At 29.4% G+C, this 25,071-nt stretch overlaps 1 protein-coding gene across 1 annotated transcript in view; it reads right to left on the bottom strand.

Annotated features, from left to right (window-relative positions):
- LOC147071446 (B-cell receptor CD22-like) overlaps window positions 1–25,071 on the bottom strand; it is a 939,709-nt gene that overhangs the window by 346,066 nt on the left and 568,572 nt on the right. The window contains exon 10 of the mRNA XM_085948586.1: window positions 7,069–7,228. Within this exon, the coding sequence (XP_085804712.1) occupies window positions 7,069–7,228 (160 nt within the window). The remainder of the gene's footprint in view (window positions 1–7,068; window positions 7,229–25,071) is intronic.

Genomic DNA, 25,071 nt, shown 5'->3' on the forward strand with positions numbered 1-25,071 from the left:
TTATCAATGTCATTTTGTATAAAAAAAGGCTAAAAAAACCCAAAAAACTATATTTGACATTTTTTTTCATTCCACTTATACACGAAGTTTACTTAAAATGTAAATACTTAATAGAACAATTCAAAACCTATAAATATTTAAAAGATGTATTTGAATTGAATGAATAATACATGAGTTATATCAATTTTAGTAATCAGTGTGCCTTTTTCCTGAAAAATTAATTCTGTCTGCAATGGGTTAAATAAATATATTTCATACATAATTTTGAAAACACTTCTGAGAAAATATTATAATCAAAAGAAAAAATCTTTTAAAAAAAAAAGTAAGACACTCCGCAGGAATCGAACCTGCATCTCTCGGGTATCGCGCCCAAGCACATAATTCACTATGCTAAAGGAGTCATACTTAATTACGACAAATTTTAACTATCGGCGATTAAACATTCACTTTCCAAATTGAGCTACTAAACTATTGGCGATCGGCTTTTGTATTTAAAATCAATTTAGGTATTACTTTAATTACTAACTGACGTCACGCCACGATTTTTAGTTTGTAACTTATTTGAACTTGCTAATATTTATTAATTAATAATTTTTTTATTCATCGAATAAGGTACAAGGTTTGAGAATGTATCATTCTATATATTGAATATACATAATTTGAAAACATCTCATGGATATACATGCTAGACAAAAACAGCCAACATTATAACGTAATTCGATAAGCATTTCATGCAAAAACTACTGGTTAAAATCGTTGTAATTAACTAAAATGCCGGTAGCTTAATTGAAAAAGCATACTGACGCAAATCTAGCAGATACAGGTCCATGTCCCGTCGGGTGTCGTATTTTTTCTACAAAATGATTTTTTTAATGTGTACTATGCATGAGATGTTTTCAAATTATGTATATTATTTAGTTCTATTTTTATGACATTGCTAGGCGTCTTAAACTCGTCGTTAGGACATTTAATTATCTGAATTATTAATTGAAAACAACAATACAATAGTTACATAATACAGGGTAAGTATTTATTAGTGAAAACTACCCTTATGATGAATATAAAGCGACTAAAGATAATCATAAACTCGACAGTAATAATATTGCCGAGTACATATAAAGAATTATAAAAAAAATAACATAGTGACGCGGTAAAATGAATTTTTGTATACCAACGCTCTGAAGTGCCATACGTATAATAAGCACTTGCTAAAATTGCCCACATAATTTAGTGCCACAGGAAAGTTGCTCTCACGTGGTCTCTTCATTTGAGACCCTAAAAGCCTCATTGCGACAGTTCCGTGTACCGACGGGTACTATTAGAACAACGGCGTCGGTGGTACAGCGCCACGACGTCCAACCGGATACAAAACAACGTCGCTGTAAGGGTCTCCAACCTTTTATTCTTTTGAATATGAGATAAATGAGTATTTTTATGAGTGGTAGAGCTTGAACAATAAAAATTAGTCGTGGCGACCAGGTGATTTCATAATCAGAAGAATATTCTGTCAGTAACCATCAATTTTACAGTTAAGATAATAATATATTACAGTACGCGCAAGTGAGACAAAGTAATACGAGTAGTTTTCATTTTAAACATATCCACTGAAGTTGAAAATCGCCGGACACTAATTGCATATTGAAGAAAAAAAACATTAACGTTTCTAATAAATATAGTTACTCTATCTACCTGCATTTATATTATGCTTGTAGATACATATCTGAAAGAGTCAGTGTATCTAATAGCCGATTAAAATACTGACGGGATGTGAGTAACAGCTTTCTATTATGAATATAATCAAATGGTGAAATGGAAAAAAAAATCACATACAAGACACATTATTTCTGACAATACCCATTTATTTTCCGCGACTGCCTATGCCGTGGGTCCCGAGTTTAAATCACGGGTCTGGCAGATTTACAAATTGTTCTTCAATGTGTGTTTGGACCAGAGTATGATCCTAATAGGTTGAGCAAATGACTAACATCCATTTCTCAAAAACAAAATATCTGTAAATACAACATCCATTCGTAAAAGCTCATAATATTATGATCTCCTTAGGATCTTAGTACTTAGTATTTAAATCAATATTATTAGTAACTAGTCAATAGATAAATAGTTTATTTCAATATAACGTGTAACGATATTATTACAACGACTTACATTATCTTAATACCTAATATGAATTAAAAAAGTTGTCGTATTTTCTGATATTCTCTTCTATTGAATATGATATCACTATTTTAATATGAATACAGAGTTAAATTTTGAGTATATAATTTCCTCAAATCTTACAAATAATAGCTCTTTGAGAGAAAATATAACTAAATTAACAAAAATAACCATCACTCACCACTTGCCTAGAAGCGACAATATATTATTAATAATTAGTCTTATCAATAAATTATAATATATAAATCAAGTACTTAGTAGTCTAACTTGAATATATAGTGAATGTTGTTTTGGTTTTAACATGGTGATCGAAATAGCTATCGAACATGTTATATTATAATATTCATTCAAAATCTATCAACATCAGACATAACTAACGATCTCAGATGATAATTAAGTATTTGTCACTAGAACTTATCATAATATAAATATTATAATATTTAGTTTATATCAAACCTTTGGGTTTGGGTTGGAATCCCGAATGCTGAAATCCGAATAGCCGTAATCCCAAAAATAAAATTGCATTTTGATTGCAATTGATTTCGTCCGGCAACCCAAACCTTTCAATCAAGCAGTTCACAAATAATCTCTCATTTGAACAATCGTTTCACGCATACTGTGTTAATTTTATACTTAAATCTATTAAATACTTAATTTACATCGATAACTAAATTAATATTATCTACAATGTACAAGTGCATACAGTAAATAACCATTAACACAGTTGTGTATTATTAATGGTAATATTTATGTTAAAATAGTTGAGTAATTATTTGCCTTTATTAAAAAAATTATCATTCATATTTTGAAAAATATTATAACGATCAACCAAAAATTATCAACCCCTGCTTACCACTTTGGCGCGTGAATTATTTATGTTATGAAGGCTAGTATTTAGTGTACAGTTTACAGATTGACAGTTGAGGTTTATTTGTTTAACCTTTGTATTCAATCTAATAAACTAAATCATTAATAATTAATAGGTACATTCCGGTTATAGTATAATTCCCATATCAATTATACGATTTTAAATGATTTAAAAGTTGTAAATGTGTTGTTGTTTTTCATTAGATTTCAAAATTCATGCTGTAGAAGAATGGTGTCTAAATGAATTTGGTACGGAGCCTTTTATATTTTTTAGAACATAACGTAAACCCTAAAATAGTTTTAGTGTGATCAGTAAAAGTGCGCTGCAGGCGAAACTTTTTGTTAATTGAACATTGAATACGATTGAATGAAAAATATACCAGATGTATAGTTAGTAGTTTTTTTCTTTTATTTTGTTAACTGTCAATTCATGGTGGAACTGCATTGTATTGTTGTTTGATTTAATAAAACGCATGTTTTTGTAGTACTTGTTCCATTTTTAATCATGCCCCTGAGGCGGATGAAACCGGTCCTAATTTATTGATTAAAAGTGGCTAATACGATTTATTATTAAGAGGTATGAAATTTCAAATGTGGTGTTTTCTTCACTTTTACTGCAAACTAAGTATGTTGTAACACAACCCCTGAAAATACAACCCCTATATTGAAATTCCAAAAATGAGTGTTAAAGTATTAAAAAATGTTTAAATTTTACAAAATGCTTTTTTAACAATAAATAGGTGTGTAATATTTTTTTATAATTATTATAAAATAACAGTAAAGTATAAATTATGTATGGTTAAAAAATAGGATATTTAGAATAACCGGTAAGTGGAGGGTAAAAAAGGGAATATCTTTAAAAGAGAACTTTCACACTGATTCAGATGTCTTTAAGGCTCTAAGGTTGATATATTATCCATTTAACATAGCTGTAGGAGCTTTGGGAAATACGTAGTAGAAAACCCTTATTTTGTTCTTACGAAAATTGCATCGTAGCCCTTCATGCAATAAAATTACTCACAGGCTAAAAAATAATGTACAGTGGTAATAATTGAGATTAAAATAACTAGAAAAAAGCTTAATTTTATTATCTATCATACACATTATACTTATTAAAAATTAGGGATTTTAAATAAAAACAGCAGCTTCCATTATTAATTGTGAAATGTTATTCTTCCTCAACATTAATGTTTTTTTTACCAATAATTTTAAAATTGGTTTTGTGTTCATTATAATGAAATTATTTATGTCATAAATTTTACAGTCTTACAAAGTTATCTAAAGAACGGTCAAAAATGGAACTACGAACTACTATATGGACGCCATTTTGAAAACGTCATTCGATTGTCAGATTCTGTCCAGTTTCGAGTTTTGGTTGGGTAGTTTTTGACTGTGGCCCCCATCAATTCTTTAGATTAGTTTGTAGGTCTGTAGTTGCTGTTATATGGTTGTTGTTGAAAAAAAATATTTGCAGTCCCAAAACAATGGCGGAATATGAAGGTAACTGATTTTAAAACTAATAACCTCAGCTATGGTCAGGTGTTATTAAATTCATATGTTCACAATGTGAAGATTGAAAATAAAATTGATATATTTACATATAGCAAACTTTACAAATCACAGATTCAAGACGTTCACGTGACACAAAAAATGAAGAAATAGTATTAAAACAGAATAAAAAATACGTAAATAGAAAAATGATGAAGTAAATATTATAAATATGCCGAATGAGCTAAGTAGGTCCTATTTTACAATTTATGAAACAATGTCCATCTAATTTTATCGTCACGTAGGTGAAAAAATGTATCAATATCCGAAATGATTCGATTGATCATACTTATTGCCCGTTAAATTGACATTACCAATGGCATGTTAGTTATGCACCTCGAAAGAACAAACAACTAGATAGTTATCAAGCACATGCATATCAACACTATAAAAAATGACAGAGTTTGCTTTTACGCCCCGTATAAGTCAGAAAAAGAACGTGGCCAAATATATATCTCTTCTGACTTTTAGACTACAATATGTTAAGAGAAGGTCAGTTGGATTAAGCCATTGATACGTATCCATAAAGGTTCAAGAAAGTAGTTTCAAAAATTTCTCCTGAACTCTCTCTACTATAAAACCGTACTTCAAGTAATGCGGTGCCCAAAAAATAGACCCACTCTTCACCACCTGCTTCGAACTAAGATATTATGAAGTAAATACCCTACTACCCAAAAAGGCCCGGAAATTACGCAATATGAAGTACATGGTAACCGTAAGTGGCCAATTTACTATTAAACATAATACCAAGATCGAGAATCAAGAACAGTTATAGGCATCATTGATCCAGCAGTAGGCTCTTCTTCTGATATTGATAATACAATCAATTGAAGATTATTTGATTTTTTTTATGCAATTAGTATGCATTTAAAGTATATGTAGGGTGAATACCCTGCCATCCAACATGACTTGGCAGAAAACCATTAATTTTTAACTACAATGTATCTTGCAACATAACATTGTTAAAATTGTAAAACAAACAATTTATGTGAGTCAATCAAATTTCAACAGAAAGCTAATTTAGCAAAATAATATAATAATTCAATTAATCAGTAATATCGCAAATTAAGAAATAATGCTATGTAAGTTTACCATGATATGCACACAAGTTGTTTGTATGAAAATTAATCTTGCTCAATTAATAAAAACTGCATAATTGTTAAAATTAAAATTAATTGTTTATAATTTACGAAACATGCATTGCACAATAAACCTCATAAGCATGATTATCAAAAATATTCAAGTAGTTGATAGCAGCATTTTCTATTGTATCGAATCAATATAAAACACTCAGTAGAATAAAGCAACATGGTCATTCAGTTATCAAAGGTTGAACCGTAAGGTTATCGTTTCGCTTCGCCCGGTCGATCTCGTAATCCACCAGAACGCAAACTCTTGATTTCACTCAGCTAAATTATAATCTGTAAACTTATCTGAAATAATTAAGTTGATATTTATTTGGAAGGAGATATTAAAACCAGGGTTCATTTCATTCACGCACCAAATTCTGAGTTATTCATTTGAGAGTCAAACCAACCTACCCTGCCTGTTTCTTATTCCATCTCACTTCCAAACATATAAGAAAAAAATGACTCTAGGGTAAACATCGTTTACTGCTGTTTTATTTTATTAGTTTCAACACTATCTGCAAAGGTACTGTGTTTATTAATTTATACACTATCTGTAGGTGTATATTCTACGTATAAATTTCATTCAAGAATGCTCATGTCGTACATGTTTCTTAATGATACACTCTTCATTAACAAGTTGCTTGCTCAGTTGAATTGTTTCACGAGATAGTATCAAAATATCTTGAGGTATGCAATAGAGAACGATGAACACGGTAACAAGTTGTGAAGATATTTTCATATAAGTGTTTGATAATAGAGATGACAAACTAAACTGACATAATATCTAAGTTGAGAAAATGGCATATGTACGAAAAGGTGATCGTATTTAAAACCAGCCACAGTTAATTTTTCAATAATAATCTCAAGATAATTTATTATTAATTAGTATGCGTTATTTTGTTGTGCTTATTTTTACGCACTTTTTGACGTTTTTTTTCTTGATTACAGAACCAAAATTTTAGCAATATTGCATAATAATATTTACTAACGGATCAATTAATATAATAGTTCAGGTGTTGAACAATGTATTTCAACTAACTTTTGGTTGACAAAATATATTGCACAACACAATTGTTAAACGAACACAAGTATTGTGGAATACCTGATATTACACAAATTTTGGGTACCTATTGTACAGTATTTTTTTGGAAAAATGATTTATTTTTAAATTACACAACAACATAATATTGAAAATAACTAGTATACTTCTAATGAGACTATGAAAATTAAAACGCCTTAAAAAACTAGACAGACCAGTTTGATTGCACGTAATAAGGAAAATCGATCCAAAAATATTGCAAACTTTCTTTTACTTAATAGATAGTAATACTTGAATTATTAATTTACTTACATTGAACTCTCAGTCGTACAGGAAGAGAAGACGTTTCGCCTCTCGCGTTGGCTGCTCTGCACGTGTAGTTTCCAGCATCATGACGCGCAACGCGTTGTAGCACCAGCGATTTGGTACTCAGGATTACTCCAACAGTCATGTTTTGCACCACTTGTTTATCCTGGAAGAACAAGATTTTGTTTGTTATTTAAATGCCAGTTTTTTTTTTCAAAATTTCATTGTAAAAAAACTACCGTACATTGGACATAATATTACGAGAGTACAAAATTGTATACATAACAAAGGAAGACGACACTTTTAAAGGCTTGAAAACTTTTCTTATTGGTAAAAATGTGGCTCTACTTAACTGTGAAGTAACTGAAAAAGTGTAAATTGCTCTGTAGCAAAGTAACCTTCAAAATTTAACTTATAATTTATCATTTCACTTGAGAGAAATAAATATTATTATAGAGTAATACTTGTCGAGTTTTTTTTGTTTACATAATATACAATAACAATTAATTTATTTTATAAAGAATAATAAATTAGGTATTACCTAAATAAAATAAGCAACAACCCATTGAAGACCCAGTAAAGTTTTGAGGATCACTTAAAAAGGCACACCGATTACTAAAATTAATATAACTCATTTTATTCAAATAAATCATTTAAGTAATTGTAGGTATTAAATTCTTCTATTATTAAATTTATTTTGTGTATCAGTAGAATCAAGAAATGGCAAATATAGGTTTTTGTGTTTTTTTAGCCTTTTTCATACAAAATGGCAAAGGTAAAAAGTCTCTGATAGAAGTAAATAGCAAATGATAAAATAAAGATATATTAAAACTGGAGCTAAATATAATACTCTTTAATATATTTGTAAAATATGGTGGGCCATAATATGTTTTTTACTCACTTAAACACCTCATACCTACTAAATTGATCATTATTTTGGCAAATGTAAATAAAACCAAATAATTATTAAAAAATACATGGGACTCTATAAATAATACGACTAACACCATAAAATGATAGCTACATTTATTATTAAGTAACTACAACTAAAAAAAAATTAAAATATCATTAAAAATTCTCAATTTTCAAAATGTCCTGCTCTCTGTAACGGACGATTGTCTCTAATGGGTTTATATCATATTTTAAGTGATCAATAATTTTAATTTGTGAGTTGGTTTCTTTTTAAAGAACATCATTAAAATACGTAATTTCTTATATTACGATAATAGTAAATGCTATAATTTATAAAAAAAGAAAAATATTGTAAGTACTTAATGATATAAAAACCATATATTCTATTAAAATATCAACAGACGTCATTAATCAATGATGAAAGTTTTTTTTAACTATATTTTGAATATCATTATAATGTAGTGGATGCTTAAATATGATTACGGTAGTGCCTTTATTATTTTTTACATACATAAAATGTCGGCTGGCTATTATACTCTATAAGGGATCCTTTTAGCAAGTTTAATGCAAAAAGTAATGAGTTACTTTTTAAGTCTATTTTTTGTAAATGACCGTTTACAGGAGTGGGCAACAGTCATTAAATGAACTGAAAAATATTAATTAAAACCTAATGAATGCTGTGTGAATGAAAAGGGTTTTTTATTGACTATGTTATAATTGTATGCTGCTTTTAAATACGATTGTTACATAGGCAAGGTTAAAAAAAATAGCAGCATTTATAAATAACCATTTCAATTAAATCCTTGTATATAAATTCTATTTTTTACCACTCATTATAAATAAGTTTCTAAGTCATCATTCTTACATTTAAAAATCCTGTGATATTTATATATTTAGTATAAAAATAATACAATTATAAAACATACTTAATTTGGATCATAATAGAAATAAATATTTATTTCGAGCGGTACTTGAATTTGCATCCATCCAATGTGTTTTGCCAATTAAACAGCTTGCATCATAACTTACTAATCACGCTGAAATTAAATTACTCTGTCCGATGAGTTATCTAATTTTATAGATATTGACAAACATCTTTTGATATTTTAAATAAAAGTATTATTAAATTTGATCAATCACATTGGCTCTGAATCCTATGAATATTGGCGAATCCCGCTTGGTAAACTTTTGCGTTTCTTCTGTGTTCTTTATTATGTGTGTTTAATAAAAAAATGCATATTAATGTATCTTGTGTATCATTCATTTAAAAAAAAGACAGTTCAAGCATTCAGTTTCATTAAATAGAAAATTGTGTACAATAAAATTATAGACGTACTAGTACTGTTAGTAGTATGATATCTGAGATATTATTATATTATAATTAACTATTTTTGGTACTGTTCGGTTATACGGAGTACAGCAAAAAACGCATTTTGAAAATAGCCGATAAACTGGATTATTTGTTTGGATAACCAAACCAAACTTAACCTAACCCAACCTAACCTAACCTAAACTAACCCAAACTAACAAATAATCCAGTTTAGCGGCTATTTTCAAAATGCGTTTTCCGCTGTATTCCGTATAACCGAACAGTACCCTATTTTTTTATTAAAAGAATGATTCACAAGATTTAAAAAATTAACATTATAATTATTGAACGTACATAATTTTGAAAACACTTCTGAAAAAATATAATATTATAATCTAACCAATAGAAAAAATCTTTTTTGAAAAACCAAGTTCAAGTAAGTTACAACGAAAAATCTTGGAGTGATCCGTGACGTCGGTTAGTAATCAAAGTAATACCTACTTTGATTTAAAATAAAAAAGTTGATCACCAATAGTAGCGCAAATTGGAAAGCACTTCAGAGAATATTAAGAGGCATTGGTTAAAATTTGTCGCAATTAAATATGACGCCTTTGGTATTATAGTGGTTTATGTGAATGGGCGCGAAACACGAGAGATGCAGGTTCGATTCCTTCGGGATGTCTTACTTTTTCAAAAAAGGTTTTTTCCTTTGGTTATAATATATTTTCTCATATAATTATTGTTTTCAAAATTATGTATATAATGTATAATAATTATATTGTAGTATTCCCGATAGAACGCGTTAGAATCGTTACCTACAAAATTTATTATGGGATTTTAGTAAGTCCCCTTGAGAATGAATCATTAGCGAGTTAAAACATCAAGTTAGGAAAAACTAAAGAACATAATATGTATATACATAGCACTAGTAATTGACGTGTCGTCAGGAGGCTAGAGTAATGCGGGCTTTAGATCAAGGTTATCGATAGCGTATATTACAGATTTACTCAGAATGTAACCGACACAAATATCGTCTGCCTGTGGGTCTATTCTATGCTTATCGACCGCTAAAGTGATAAAGTGAAAAATATTATCAAACTTAGGGTAGGTTTGTATCAAAATATTAGCACTTATTGTAACAATTACACGAAGCCGGTTTTTATTGTTGCAATAAGTGCTATATTTTAACAGCACCTATCTTGCTGCTGTTAAAATATCGCACTTATTGCAACAATAAAAACCGGCTTCGTGTAATTGTTACAATAAGTGCTAATATTTTGATACAAACCTACCCTAAGTTTGATACTATTTATCAATTTAGTGTTCGATAAGTATAGAATAGACCCACTGAAGGCCGAGAGTCGCAGGTAACCAGCGAGTAACGGATAAGATGTAATCTTCATTTCTTTCATTCATAGATGGGTTTCTCTTTCACACTAAGCAGTCGCTGGCAGAGGTGCCTATTGTAATTTTGTCAGAAACGGCCCGCTCACCGGACGCACACTATTATTAACTAAGTTCAATCTAACTCTTGTTTATAAAACTGCAAGAAGCTGGTTTTAGTCTAAGCCCCGAAAGAAGGTTAATTTAGTGGCGTTAATAATATATGTAGGAATATAATGATTTTTGTAATTTATTTTAATTTTTTCGTGGTATTAAATCAGTCCTGGGTTGACTAGATTATGGGCATATAAAAAATGAAATAAAAGCATGCACGGAAATATAATATATATATTTTTACATTGTTATTTTATTTTTAATGTAAAATAATAAACAATACTAAATACTTAGCAATTTTTTTTAAATTCTCAATAAAAAAATTATATGTTTTAATTATTTTTAAAGACGTACGTATTATTGATACTTATTCTGATGCCATTCTTTTCATCTATACTTGGTGGAAAGTGTATCGAGTGAATTCTGTACTGTTTGTAAACGTGAATGGTCATTGTCGAAAATGTTTGTTCAAAAATATGCTTCATATCTTTCGCTCTCAAATCTTAAAATACTTATTTTTTTATCCAACTAACCTAGTGGTCTAGTGGCAGAGCTCACGGTTTTGGCGTTGTAAACTTTCTGTGAAGTACAGTTTTGAAACAAATACTAAACAATCGTTTGTTTATAAATGTAACACTTCCTTTTGACACCGTCACGTAATGATTTTTTTAAAATATTATATTGTGTCTTGATAATACTAGAGTCGTTCCAACCCGATTGTTAATTGTTAATATATATATAAAATATTAAGAATAATATTTTATTATGATTTTCTCGTTCATGACCTCTGCAGTTATTTATGTATGAATGAGCTCAGTAACGAGCCGTACACGGAATATTAAAAGGTCGAATCTTTTTCAGTGGAGTGTTTTCCTAAGATCCATAGATAACAATAATAAAAGACAACATATGAAAGGCGCCACTCCTCGTTCGTTTATCCTGCCCTTTGTGGGCGACAAGTGAATACCTCTGCCTCACGAATAATATCAGAGAATCTCAGTTTGACTCGTCGGCCGTGAATGCAATCTACCCGTGTGGGATTGTCTTCTTCTAATGACGACTTCTGTATTTCAAGCGGGGATGAAAGAAGAAGCAGACGATTCTTATAATAATGTTTGTATGTTTTTCCACGAGACGGTCAGATGGTGATTTAAATAAATAATAAGCGGCTAGTTGTCATAAAGTTTAACTTTACCATTAACTCTAAATAGGGATGATTTATTTTGGCAAAATGACCAATAATAATTCTTGAAATAGATACGAATAACAAATATTTTAAGTCAAATATTATTTTAATTTAAATTAATATTGGAATTATTTTTAATTTACAAATAACTTCAACTAAATTTCAACACATTTTTGTATGTATATATGTCAACACATAGTTGTATGTAGGGATTCCAATCCCGGGATCTTGAGCTATTTTCGATACCTATGAATCCCGGGATTGATAAACATAATCCCGAAACCTTTGGGATTGATTTTTTTATCAATTTTATGGAAAATAAAATAAAAACGAAACTATAACGTAACTTTTAATAACAAATAACTACATTAGAAATAAACTGAGTTTGAATGAAGTTTGATTTATACCGATGTGTAAGTTGCCGATTCATTTTATTTTTTAACATAAATTAATAAAAATGAGAAAGATTGAAAAAAACAATGCTTCGCACTATTAACAAGTAATTCCACCATGATCTCATATATTTTACGGCAGTTTCATATTTGGCTGACTAATTGGATTTATGAAGTGGAAGGGCCATAAGTACATCATGATTTGCTTTACTATTTTAAATCTCGCTAACCCATTCATTAAGTCTTTACTATCAGAAACAGCGATCTCATATTAAATTCACATTATTATTTATATTACAATATTATTCTCTCCATTAGACTTATGTATTTCCAAGATTGAAAGTATACAATATTAAAACAATAAATATCTTAAATAGTATAAAATATACTAGATTTATTTTTGACCGATTTTATCAATGTTATTTGTAAATATATTTTTTTTATATTAACAATGGAAAAAAAAATGCCAATCCCGGGATTGTCAAATTGTAATCCCAAAATCCCGGGATCAGAATTTTGGCTCGGGATTGGATTCCCTAGGTACGAGTAACAAATATTTGAAGTCAAATATTATTTTACTTAAAAATTAATATTGGAATTATTTTTAATTTAAAAATAGTTTCAACTATAATTTCAACACATTTTTGTATGTATATATTTCAACACATAGTTGTATGAATATAACTTTCATAAAACAGCATTCGTAACAGTACTAAATCATACATGGATAACAATAATGCTATGGAAAACGACCGTAAGGTGAATGCTCTGTTTGTAGGTATATATTAATAAAATAAGAAAAATATTTTTATTTTTAGTCAACGATACATTTACAACTTGAAAAACTTTATAAAATGTTAATTCTGGAAACGTGGATCCTATATAATTATTAAATAATGTTAAATAATGTAATTGTACTATTTTTTTATTCAAAAAATTATCTAACATTCTTTATTTTACATACATAATTAATTGCAAATACGTGAGAGAATATTAATATATAACCAGTAGAAAAAATCTTTAAAAAAAAATTACGGCACGCAACATGATTTCAATCTGCGCCCCCTGAGATTCGCGCCCATGTGCTCTGACCACTAAGCTATAAGTGTCCTATATAATTGCAAGACAGTTGACTAGAATTTTTTACAATATTCTCTAAAGTGATTTCTTAATTTCGTGATTATTGGCTTTTGTATTTTAAATGAAAGTATTAAATATGTCTCTTAATCATTAGCCAGAAAACTAAAACCTAAAATTTTTATACCTTGAAATCGTTTTTATTTATATCAAATCAAGCTTCAATATTATGACCATATCAAAGTTTGATTCTATATAAACGTTCATACTCAGTTTACGTAAGTATGAAACATATTAATTTTAACTTTATCATTGCTAATTAGAGGTAAAACAATAACTAATATGTCATACAATATTGAAGGACTATAGTAATTTTCCGGTTTTTAGGTACTTCTGAATGCAATTTCTAAAAATAATGATTAAATGTTAATCATGCTTGTTAGTAGAAACTTTATAAATTTAAAGGCATCTCAATAATGCTGAAACGGTAAAACGGCGATGAACGTATTTTAAAAACAAGGATAACTGCAAACTAGTTAAAAACGATCCCCAAGTTTTTTTAAAGTCTTTTCTATCATATTATATTACTATACTTAAGACACTTTTACGTCATTATTATTATTAAATGTCAGTCATTATAATCATTGTATAGAATTCAAATTAAAATTGTATTAACAATCAGTATAATAATACAATTAGTTCATATTTATCAGCACATCTATTCTATTGCTTTCAGCCACTACGGCATTTATCTAGGATAGGTTGTATCGAAGTATTAGCACTTATTGTAACAATTACAATAAGTGAGCAGTTTAAACAGTCAAATTTTTCCATCTCGCTCTAAAATTTAGCATAGCCAAGAGAGGTGCTATTGAAACATAGCACTCATTGTAAAAGTTACAACTACATAACTTATAGTAATTGTTGCAATAAGTGCTAATACTTTGATACAAACCTATCCTATATATCTGCCGAAAGCAGTCTTGTGTATAGAATAGATACGCTGGTCCAATAGTAGTGCCAAATATCGTGAAAAATTACCTAACTTACGCTCAGTACAATTAGTGTCTTTACGTTGAAGGATATAAAAAAATAATGACTACCTATACTACATACATCTATCATTGAATACATACTACCAAAACGGATATAAGTATAATGTTAAATTGATAGAATTTATGATACTACGATATTTGGAAATGACTGAAGGTTAATGTTGAGTATCAATATAATTTAAAATTAAGATTGAAAGTTTTTTTTTTACTGTAAAAGACGTGACAGACATATTTCTTTTTACAAACTCTCTACCTGCGTAGATATGTATTGGCAAAAGGTCAGAGAGGAAAATTCCAGATAAAAAAATATTATTCAGAAAGAAACCCCATTTGACAGATTGAAAAGGATTTTTTTCACCTCAAGTCTATAAAGGTTCTTAAAGAAATCTCACAAGATGTAACCTATGTAAGTAGACAGTTAAAAAACGATAATATTTCGTTTTTATTTTTAAAATGAAAAATATTATGACTATTTGGTACGGTTATAACTTAATTACCCACAGAAATTCACAGTTAGGTATAGAAAAAAAGAACAATGTCAAATTTTCTATTTGGCAAGTAAAATAAATAAAATATATAATTCTATAACATTTTTTTTGCATGGTACACAAATTTTACTTATAGGGAAAGTGTAAGGCAAAGCTGGCTGACGTGTAACGAAAAACCATCATAGATGTTGAACCTAAAAACACTTATCTTAGGCCACAGTCAGTCGTAAACAACCAACCCTTAGGTTAACAACTAATTGAGTTATTAATACACTATTAAGACCTTCAAAAATGTGTGGAAATAATAGTTGGGGCACTTAACTTTACGGTTAGTGGACCAAATTTTTTATCTGTCACTGTTTTTCTGCTGAAGATATGAATATGTTATTATTTATGTAATACGTATGATCTAGTGTTTATATACACATATGTATATTTAGTGTAAAAATAACACATCCGAGAAAATATTATTACAAATTTCATGCCTTTATTATTTATATATGTAAAGGTTTTTTAAAAACACATAATATATTCATATATATCTACTCTTTGTTTAACACTACATCAGGCTTTGAAACCAAATGACAATAGTGTAGTTAAACATAAATGTATTTAATAATCAAATTGAAATAATTAAAAACACCCAGGTTTTGAGAAAATCACTTAAATTGTGACTTTACCGAGATCGAACGCTGGGCTCCGAGATAAAAGGTCAGAACATTATGCACTGGACTACTTTATATGAATTTCAAGTTTCTGTAATCAATATATCAAAAGGTGATTTGATCCAGAAAGGTATAATAATTTATGTACAATTTTCGAAAAAATCGGACTTAAAACATACTGGCTTTAGGTAAAGAGTAATAATTAATCTATCACGTACCTCAAAGTTTTATGGCAGTATTGTCCACTGATCATTAAAATGCGTAGTGAAAGTTAAAGTCCAATGCTATTTACGTAGTACATTAGTACCTTTTTTGTGATCTTTGTACACTATGTCCTACATGCACCTTTTTACCTCATTTGACGCAATTTTATATTTTTATTGAACCTATTATAATATATTAATATATACCATTGCTCTTCTCTCGTGAAAATATCGTAAAGCGATTTCGATGAAAAGGTTTTCACCCAAGCATTCGCAGACCTAAATGACGGTTAAAATCGAGAGAATCGTTAAAATCACGAACTTTTTTTTCAAATGACTGAATTTATAAATAGGGATTTTTCGAGAAGAGATACCATCACTAAGAATATAATATTATTATAACCTACACAAAAAATAGTATCTGGATATATGTTGTATACATTTATCATAGATGAAAACTTGCATACATTCAGATTATTCATATAAATATTACGTGAAACGTGTGAAACATGGACCCTAAGTAAAAGAGAGATCCAAAAACTTAAAGTAGAACAACGTGGTATAGAGAGGTGCATGCTGGGCATAACGTGAAATGACAAAAAGAGGAATGAGTGGATAAGGAAGCAGACAAGGGTTTGCGATGTAATAGAGTTCATTAAATGGAGGATGGGCTGGACATATAGCTCAAAGAAGAGACAATCATTAGACAAATTTAGTCATCCAGTGGTAGCCAAGAGGTACAAAACGTCCGAAAGGTAGACCTAGAGGCCACTGGATCGATGAAATGATAAAGTTTTGCGGAAGTATGTGGCAGCGCAACGCACAGAACAGAGAGAAGTGGAAGCAGCTTGAAGAGGCCTTCATCCGGCAGTGGATAGATTCAAGCTGATGATGATGATGATATAAATATTAACTACATAATGTGATAATGATAAAAATAAAAAAAATAACTATCATAAGTAACATAAAACAATAATTAAAAGCGTCTCTCGAAAGGGGTCTATGTTATAATGCAAAACTAAATTTTACAGAATGAAGGGAAAACACTTGGCAATATAAATAGAAATAATTAAAGTGAATTAATTATGATAATATTTGTTATTAAAGTAATGAAAATGTCAATCATTAAAAATAGAACCCATACATTAATGAAATTATTGTTATTTAAGTATTTGTCCCACTCTACTGTAAAAATTTGGATTTAACATATAAACCCCTTTTCGAGGCACACCTTCAATTACGTATTGGATATTTTGTGTTACTTTCAATTACAGCCTACGATGGCCGAGCGGCTTAAGCGTCGGCTTATAACGTTGTGAGTCCCAAGTTAGAATACTGGGTCTCGCAAATAAATTACACATAATGTTTTTCAATTTATGTTTGAGTCAGAGTATGGACTTAATAGGTTGAGAAAGAGGCTAACATCCATTTATCAAAAAAAAAATCTATTAATACAACCTCCACCCACTTTAGGATCGAACATGGTGAAGTAATAGCAGTTAAATTATAACGTTAAAAAAATAAATGTTATATGAGTAGAATTTGAATTTTTACCATTCTTAAATAATTCAAAATCTCCAATCATTATGTTCTTCTACGATACATATAAGGTTTAACAATGAATTAAGCTAACGCCTGCTGCCATCTATAAATCTTAATAATATCGTTGGTTTGATTTAATACACAGTCGATCACTTTACCTCGATGACATTGAACAACTCTAATGAAATAAACTTGTAATTTAATTCGCAGAGTCATATAATTATTATGTATTGATGTAAAAATAAGAGCACTCAAACGGTCAGTGAAAAATGCTAAATTAGAGTGCCACTTGGTCTACGTTTTTTCTAGATTTTTTTTCTGATAAGAGTGTGCTTTCAATATAGAAACCGTAAAGTATATAAAAATAGTAAAATGGTTTATAAAACTGGTTTTTTTTATGAAGGATCAATATTTAACTATGGCGGCTTAGAACCGAATTTATATAATAAATTAAAGTATACCTGAAAAGAAAAATATATACATCTAGTAGAAGTTGAACTCTCAACCATTTCATGCCGGGTACTGTGTTTTATACAATTAAGCCATCGATGTAATCATTAATCACGCCGAAATATCCAACTATAAGCGTCTGAGGTATTATCAAATTCGGTGTAATATTCTTGACAATATTTTATAATGTTAGCATTTTAATGGATTTAAATTCAAATTTCATCAAGTACCTTCGGTCGATAGTATTATTAGTATAATCTTTGGTTCACAGATGATGCTAGGATCTCTCTAAATTTTAGGTTTTTATCAATTTTGTTTAAAAAACTATTTGTTTTCATTAAAAATTTAAGAACGTAGGTAGTGTAGTTAGTTGAATTTATATCTTATGTATCTGAATATTTAATAAACATTGCTAAAATCTTAAAGCTTGTACAGCAGCAAATAATAAATAATTTAATAAAAAAAATGTATTTCGATAAACTCTAATTCAATAAAAAAATATTTTTTCTGAATTACACTTCTGTAAAAAGGTGGGTACTTTCCTACTAGCTAATATCACCGTGGAAGTTTATTTTCAAAAAAATATAAGACTAAAATTTTAAGACTAAAAACTCTCTGGCAGTTCGATTCGTATACTTGGCAAGAGCATCAATCATTTAATGTCAAAATTTTTAGAAAAACAACAAAATACGCTCTGGATTCTTTCTAAAAGACGTAAACTGACGATTCAATCATCGTTAAAGTATAAAATTTTACTTATATATAAAGGTACTATCATGGTAAATGTTAAAAAAAACAATGTTATTTAAACTATATTGCTGTACTTAGTAATTATTATATTTCTTTTTGTGGCTTAAAATCATATAACCTACTTACACTAATACAGTTTGATTTCTTTTTTTTGTCATTTTACCGAGGCTTTGACTGCGACTCGCTGCCATATCGCCTCTTCTCTTCTAGAAGGGGATCCTTCGATCAGGTCCTCACTCTTATTCTGTTAAATAACTTTACAATTTTACCTAGCTCTTCCGTCTTACCCACCAGGACACCCTTCAATTCGTCGACATTCTCATAGATATCCGCAATTTGCAGCTGTACTCTGTGAAGTTCATATTTAAAGCATTGTAGTACTATATGTACAATTTACTCTAAAACATGACAACCATCGCAGAGTTGCGATTCGCTTCTTCCCATGAGAACATTAAATCTTTTCCCCATTGTGTGCCCTGTTCTTAGCCTCAGTATTAACTTAAGCTCATTCCTCGTCAAAAAAGACTACAAACTAAGGCACCTCTTGTGGTGATGGTAGAATAGACTAACTCCATTTCCCATTTTCTAATGATGCCCTATGGTGAAAATCTATCCACATACTTTGTCCCATTTTCTTTATAGCATCATTCTAGTCCAGGTTTTCTGGTATCCACTGATATGGTACCCCTGAATGGCCAGCTTTCTTTGCCAGATCATCCGCCCTTTTATTGCTCTACAGTTTGATTATAATGTTAATATGAAATTAATCATCAGTAAAACTTGGTGTTAGCCCTGATTTCTGCCAACAGCTTTTCTCTCTATCCCTATCAATGGTTACTACTGTGTTTTATGGTATCTTAAGATATAAGGCAGTTATTAGTAGCTCCATCTTTCAGGCGAATATTTGACTTGCCTTTTTCTATCTACCATTGTCATTCATATTATGGTAAAGTCATGGAAAATGAATCATTTAAGTTTAAAGATAAGTTTTTACGTTAATTATGTAAATACTTTCTAATGAAGCGTCTGCTTGATAGAAAACCGTTATTGCTCTCAAAAGTTGTAATATTAGTATTTGTTCCTTCATTCACTGCCCTTTATAATATGCCACCTATATACAACGCATAGGCATATGTCATTATCATTACTTACTAACTATAGTAACATAGTCTAAATGCATCTCTATGTTATCTGTAAAGCCTCAATTACATTGAGCTTCTTTACTGGCGAATTTATAATCTTCCTGTAAAGTCGCCCAGTGTAATCATCGAACAAGCTAACATGTTCGATGATTACACTGGGCGACTTTACAGGCAGATTATAAATTCGCCAACAAACAGCTCGTAAAGAAGCTCAATGTAATTGAGGCTTAAGGGATACAATAATGTATTAAAATGGTTTAGGTTTTTATTAAATATAAGTCATATTTCGCCATATTTGATAGTTTTTCAATAGATATCAATAAAAATTGCAGAATGTTCATAGAAGAGAATACTGTAGCCATCCGCCTAACCAATAAGTACACTAATCGAAGGTACCTACATATTTTTCTAAGTCTATTATGAACATGTAAATTAATCTTGTGAATGTTTCCAAGAGATGAAAAAAAACATTCTTCAGTTTAAATATAATATTGTAGGTTCTCTAGAGTCGGGTCGGTGTGGCTGCCGCCCGGATGCTAGTCGAACATTTTAATATTCATATTAAAAAAAAATCGGATATTTCACCATATAAATTCGGAATTATAACATGTAGCGATTTAAATAACTGAATCGAGCAAAATTCGTAAATTATATGTTTGATGAGATGGAAGATAGGCAATCGCGACGCAGGCGGCTTTTTTACTATCCGTGTGTTTTTCTTCAAATGCTGTACCTTTACTACTCAATTCATTATATTCCGCCCTGTAATATAACAAATTAATATATATATATATATATATGCAACGTGCATTATTTAATATGCTATGATCGGATTCAAACTTTAAAATAATGTTTTTCGGTATTTTTTTAATACCATATTTGTATATTTCGACTTTTCGCCCATTGGCAATAAGCAACGGATATAATATTGTGTACTTCATTATAGTATATTATAATTTATCACAAGACTTGGTTTATATAATTGAATAAAATATATGTTTAATTAAACCATATAAAAATGTGTTTTTTTTTGGATTTTTGCCGCCCGGGTGTTTTGCAACCCAAAAACCTCCACTTGACGCGTCCCTGATATTCTATATTAAATAATGAAACTACTAACAACTTTCATTTTACTATTGTAACCATCGACGGGCCTGACAAACCACGTGATGCGCTGTTGTTGGTATTAATTTAAAAATACAGATGGATCTCTGGGTAGCAAAAAAAACGGAAAATGGTCTCAATAGGGAGTAATTTCAGTATTTTTCTGCAGGTAATTATTTATTTGTGTAGCAATTAAGCAAGTTGGGACTTTTAATTTTTCTTTATGTTCGCTCATTATACAAAAGAATAATATTTGGATCTAATTTCCAGTTGTACTATAAAATTATTATTAATGGCAGTTAATTTAAAACTTGGCGAACACAGAACAAAGGGTTGTTTCATCACATATAATTTTGCTTACAAGAGAAATATAATTTTGTTGAGTTGACGTAATAAAAAATTCAACAAAGATGACGGAACATTTTAATTACTTTGTACTTTTATTTCCTGGAAATTTAAAATAATTCTTAACAATCAGAACACTTCAAAAGACTTTTAATAGAAAGTTAACACAATCTAGTATTCTCCTTTCACTTAGTTATTATTGTAAAAGTGAACATTTAAACTTTCAAATAATATAAATGATAATTAGGTAGAATGTAGATGCTTTACATCATGGTTTTAAATTCTATCTCAACTACTTAATATCACAAAAAAATAATTAAATAATGTCGCCTGTATATTTTTTCCTTTTAAATATATAAATAGAATTTGAATTAAAAATCTTTTTAAAAAGCTTTGTACTATTTTATTTGAGTCGTTTTTTGTGCGATCCGGGTTTCGCCTTTCGGCATCTTCAGGCTCTATGCGCACTCACCAATGGTAAATGCACACCAACGGAACCCATGCGTTGCGTGGATTGATACCTTGGCGGTCCCACCCTAACTTGTTATATGGCTAGTTCTGTGATTTTATTTTTATTTTTACGGTTTTCTTTTGTTTTCACTGTTAATTCGTGATGGAAAGACGTTATTATTAGAAATATCAATGAAGTTATATACCAAATTACATACAAGTTAATACCAAACCACCTCACCCCGCACCACATCCAGTCTTAATCGTGCGTATCACGGGACCCTACGTTTGATGTGAAGCATCATTTTTTAATAACTGGGAGTGTCGCTCGAGCAGTTACACAATACTGAGGTAGCTATGCACTGAAATGTGCTTTGAGTGCAAATAAGAAATAACGCGCGGCAACGGCGAGATTGATTAGATGTGTTCACTATTTTCCGAACATATTTGGCTGGGTAGAGAAAATTCACGACCTCCTATCGCCCCAGTCGCTCTTGTGACATCGTCAATGCGTGTCTTGGCACAATCATAACTTGCTATTGTATTGAGATGATCGAATCGACAAGTCATTTGTATTAATAACATCAGCTGTCGTAAACAACGTAAGCATATTTTTTGTAAGTTTTTTTTATCATTTATAAAAAAAACGCATTGCATGTATGATGGTTTTCAACATCATATTATTGATTTAGTAATACTAGTTGTTAAAATAAGCACATAGATCTATTCGCACATAAGATTAGGCATGCTGTTATTTTTTTGTTAGAGTTTATTCTATGATTCTTTTCTAGATACATGTCACTCCTTTAACGAACTTATTTTATTCTAAGGAAATAATGATTTCTTGAATTGCCATTAATTAGTTACTTTTAGTATTGGCTTTTCTTTGATAAGCATTATCATATTTTATTAGACTACTTAAATCATCTAACCAAAATTCGATTGTAGTGTAATATCAAAATAGAATATAATTTGATTCAAGGTTCAATTTATAATATTAACTAAATAATAATTCATCACAATTTAAAAAAGTTAGAAATGATTTTCATATTAAATATTCTCTGAAATCAAACCTAAAAATATGTAGGTACATTAACTTAATAAAATGCATTGTTAATTACTTGGAAAAATACGCTATTTCACGATGACGTTATTTGATGATCACATTGCAAATTATCTAAAGTACTACTTTCTCATGGGGCTAGAGTGAAAGGAGTTGCATCAGAAGAAAAAAAATTACGAGAATATAGAGTTTGTTATAGATAATCATAGAAGAATATATTTTATACTATTTTTTATGTGAAGCAGTATATGTTCAGGTGCTACAACAGGTCAACTAGTGTAGTTGGTCTAAAACATACAATTTGATAGTACTGCATTGTTTTTCAACCAATTTTTGATATTATATAATAATATATTGGTGAAAAATGTAAATTGTTCAGGAAAATTTTTGTTCATATCGATATCATAGTTTAATAAGAAAATAACTAAAAAAACCTTTTTACTTTTTTGAAATTTATGTAAAATTTCTCATTTTAATTTTAAAACATTGATTTTTATATTTAGTGTAATGGAATTCAGCAATGAACAAAACAATTTTACAGTTCAGCAAATATTTAATCCCGACTTCTAATATATAATTAAATTAATGATTAATCTCATAAGTGGTTAATCGATATTACGACACATTGAAGAAATTTTTGACTTATTATTTTAATACATTATAAAGAAAAGATCTTTCTACATCGATTGATATTAATACCTGGAGTTGTTTAACTAGGGTCTCGATATATTATTATCAATTATATTAAAAAGCCTTGCAGATTTGAGATTATATTTTAACACAGTCTTGACTAAGAATAGATAAATGGCTACTAGCCATTTGATAAATAATAATTTAGGTTCCCTCACAGGATCTAAAATATATATAAAAAAATAAAGATGGAATTGCCAGACGCAAGATTAATCTGTGACTCATGATTTAAAATACGGACGCTTTACTGTATTAAATACTGCACTGGGTATAAGAATAATTTCGAAACAGGAGATATTAATTTTACATACATCGTTTCAAAACACCTCAGATAAATTTTATATAAATAGCCACTAGAAAAAATATTTTTGAAAAAAAATGCGACGTGCAGCGGGATTCGAACCCGTACCCTTGTGCTCTATCAACTAAATTATGTGCATCCTATATAATTACAACGAAATTAACTACTAACTTTCTTTTAAGCGTTTTATAAATTGCGTTAACTTTTAGCTGTCGACTTTTGTATTTTAAATCAAAATATTAATTATCATAGTTACTAACCGGTGTCAGGATCTCTTAAAATTTTAGTTGTAATGTACTTGCTACTGATAATAAGCTAATTTTTAGTTGTTATATATTTTAATGCAGGATTTTTAAATTAAGTATGTATATTCTATAAAGAATGTTAAATACTTAATCTTATGAATTATTATTAGTTAAATAAAAAAATAATTAAGTAAATAAATGTTGATTTGATTCAAATATAATATTTATTATAGACTTATAGCATACAATTGTATCTGCGAATCATTCTTAGATAAGTTACATAATATTTTTATTCAATACAACTCGCACTTTTGCATATTATTATGACGTGTTAGGGTGAAAATGTTTAAAGTGAAATGAATATTGCAGCGAATCAACTAACATAATATAAACTTTATTAAAGTTACATTAAAGTGAATTAATTGATACCTACTGGTTATTTTTTTTACCATGTTCGATCTAATAAGATCATATGGGCTTCCATGGATTTTTATTTTTATATCAACCACTGTCTTAAATTTTTTGACCGACTGAATATTTTTTCAGAATCATATTTATCAATACCCTTGTAGTATAGTGTCACGGATCATTAGAAGCGTTGCTATTGGAGAAATACAGATACTATTGACATGGTAAGACGCGCAAGATATGGCATCATCTTTTCCTTACAATGTACATGGATTATATACTTCAAGGCCAGGATGTCTGAGATCATAGTAGTATGTATTTGATACATGAAAGATATCAGTAAACGGATTATATAGCATTACGCTTGACATTTTGCTCAACTAGTGGATTAATAATTAATTGATTGACAAATTTGGTTATCATATAGTGGTATACGAAATGAAGGGACACCCTAAAAGCTACTGGCTTGACTACTAGTTGATTGAGTTTGTAGCGGGCTGAAAGGGACCGTAAATTTTATTATAGTCACTCAGCTGCAGACCATGGCTAATGATTAAGTAGGTTATTAAAAATTAAATTCAATAATTAATAATAATATTTGAGGCTGTTATCTTCTTTATTGGACACACAAATTTGGATACATTGCAAAATATACCCATTAGAAAATTGCTTGAAAAATATACAACCGACAGGACTCAAACCAGTATCCATTGAATTTCGGTCAAAAATGTTACT

The sequence above is a fragment of the Rhyacophila brunnea genome, unplaced genomic scaffold (genome assembly GCF_057557595.1).
Source record: "Rhyacophila brunnea isolate RB1 unplaced genomic scaffold, BYU_Rbru_1.0 scaffold_20, whole genome shotgun sequence".
Taxonomy (NCBI): Eukaryota; Metazoa; Arthropoda; class Insecta; order Trichoptera; family Rhyacophilidae; genus Rhyacophila; species Rhyacophila brunnea.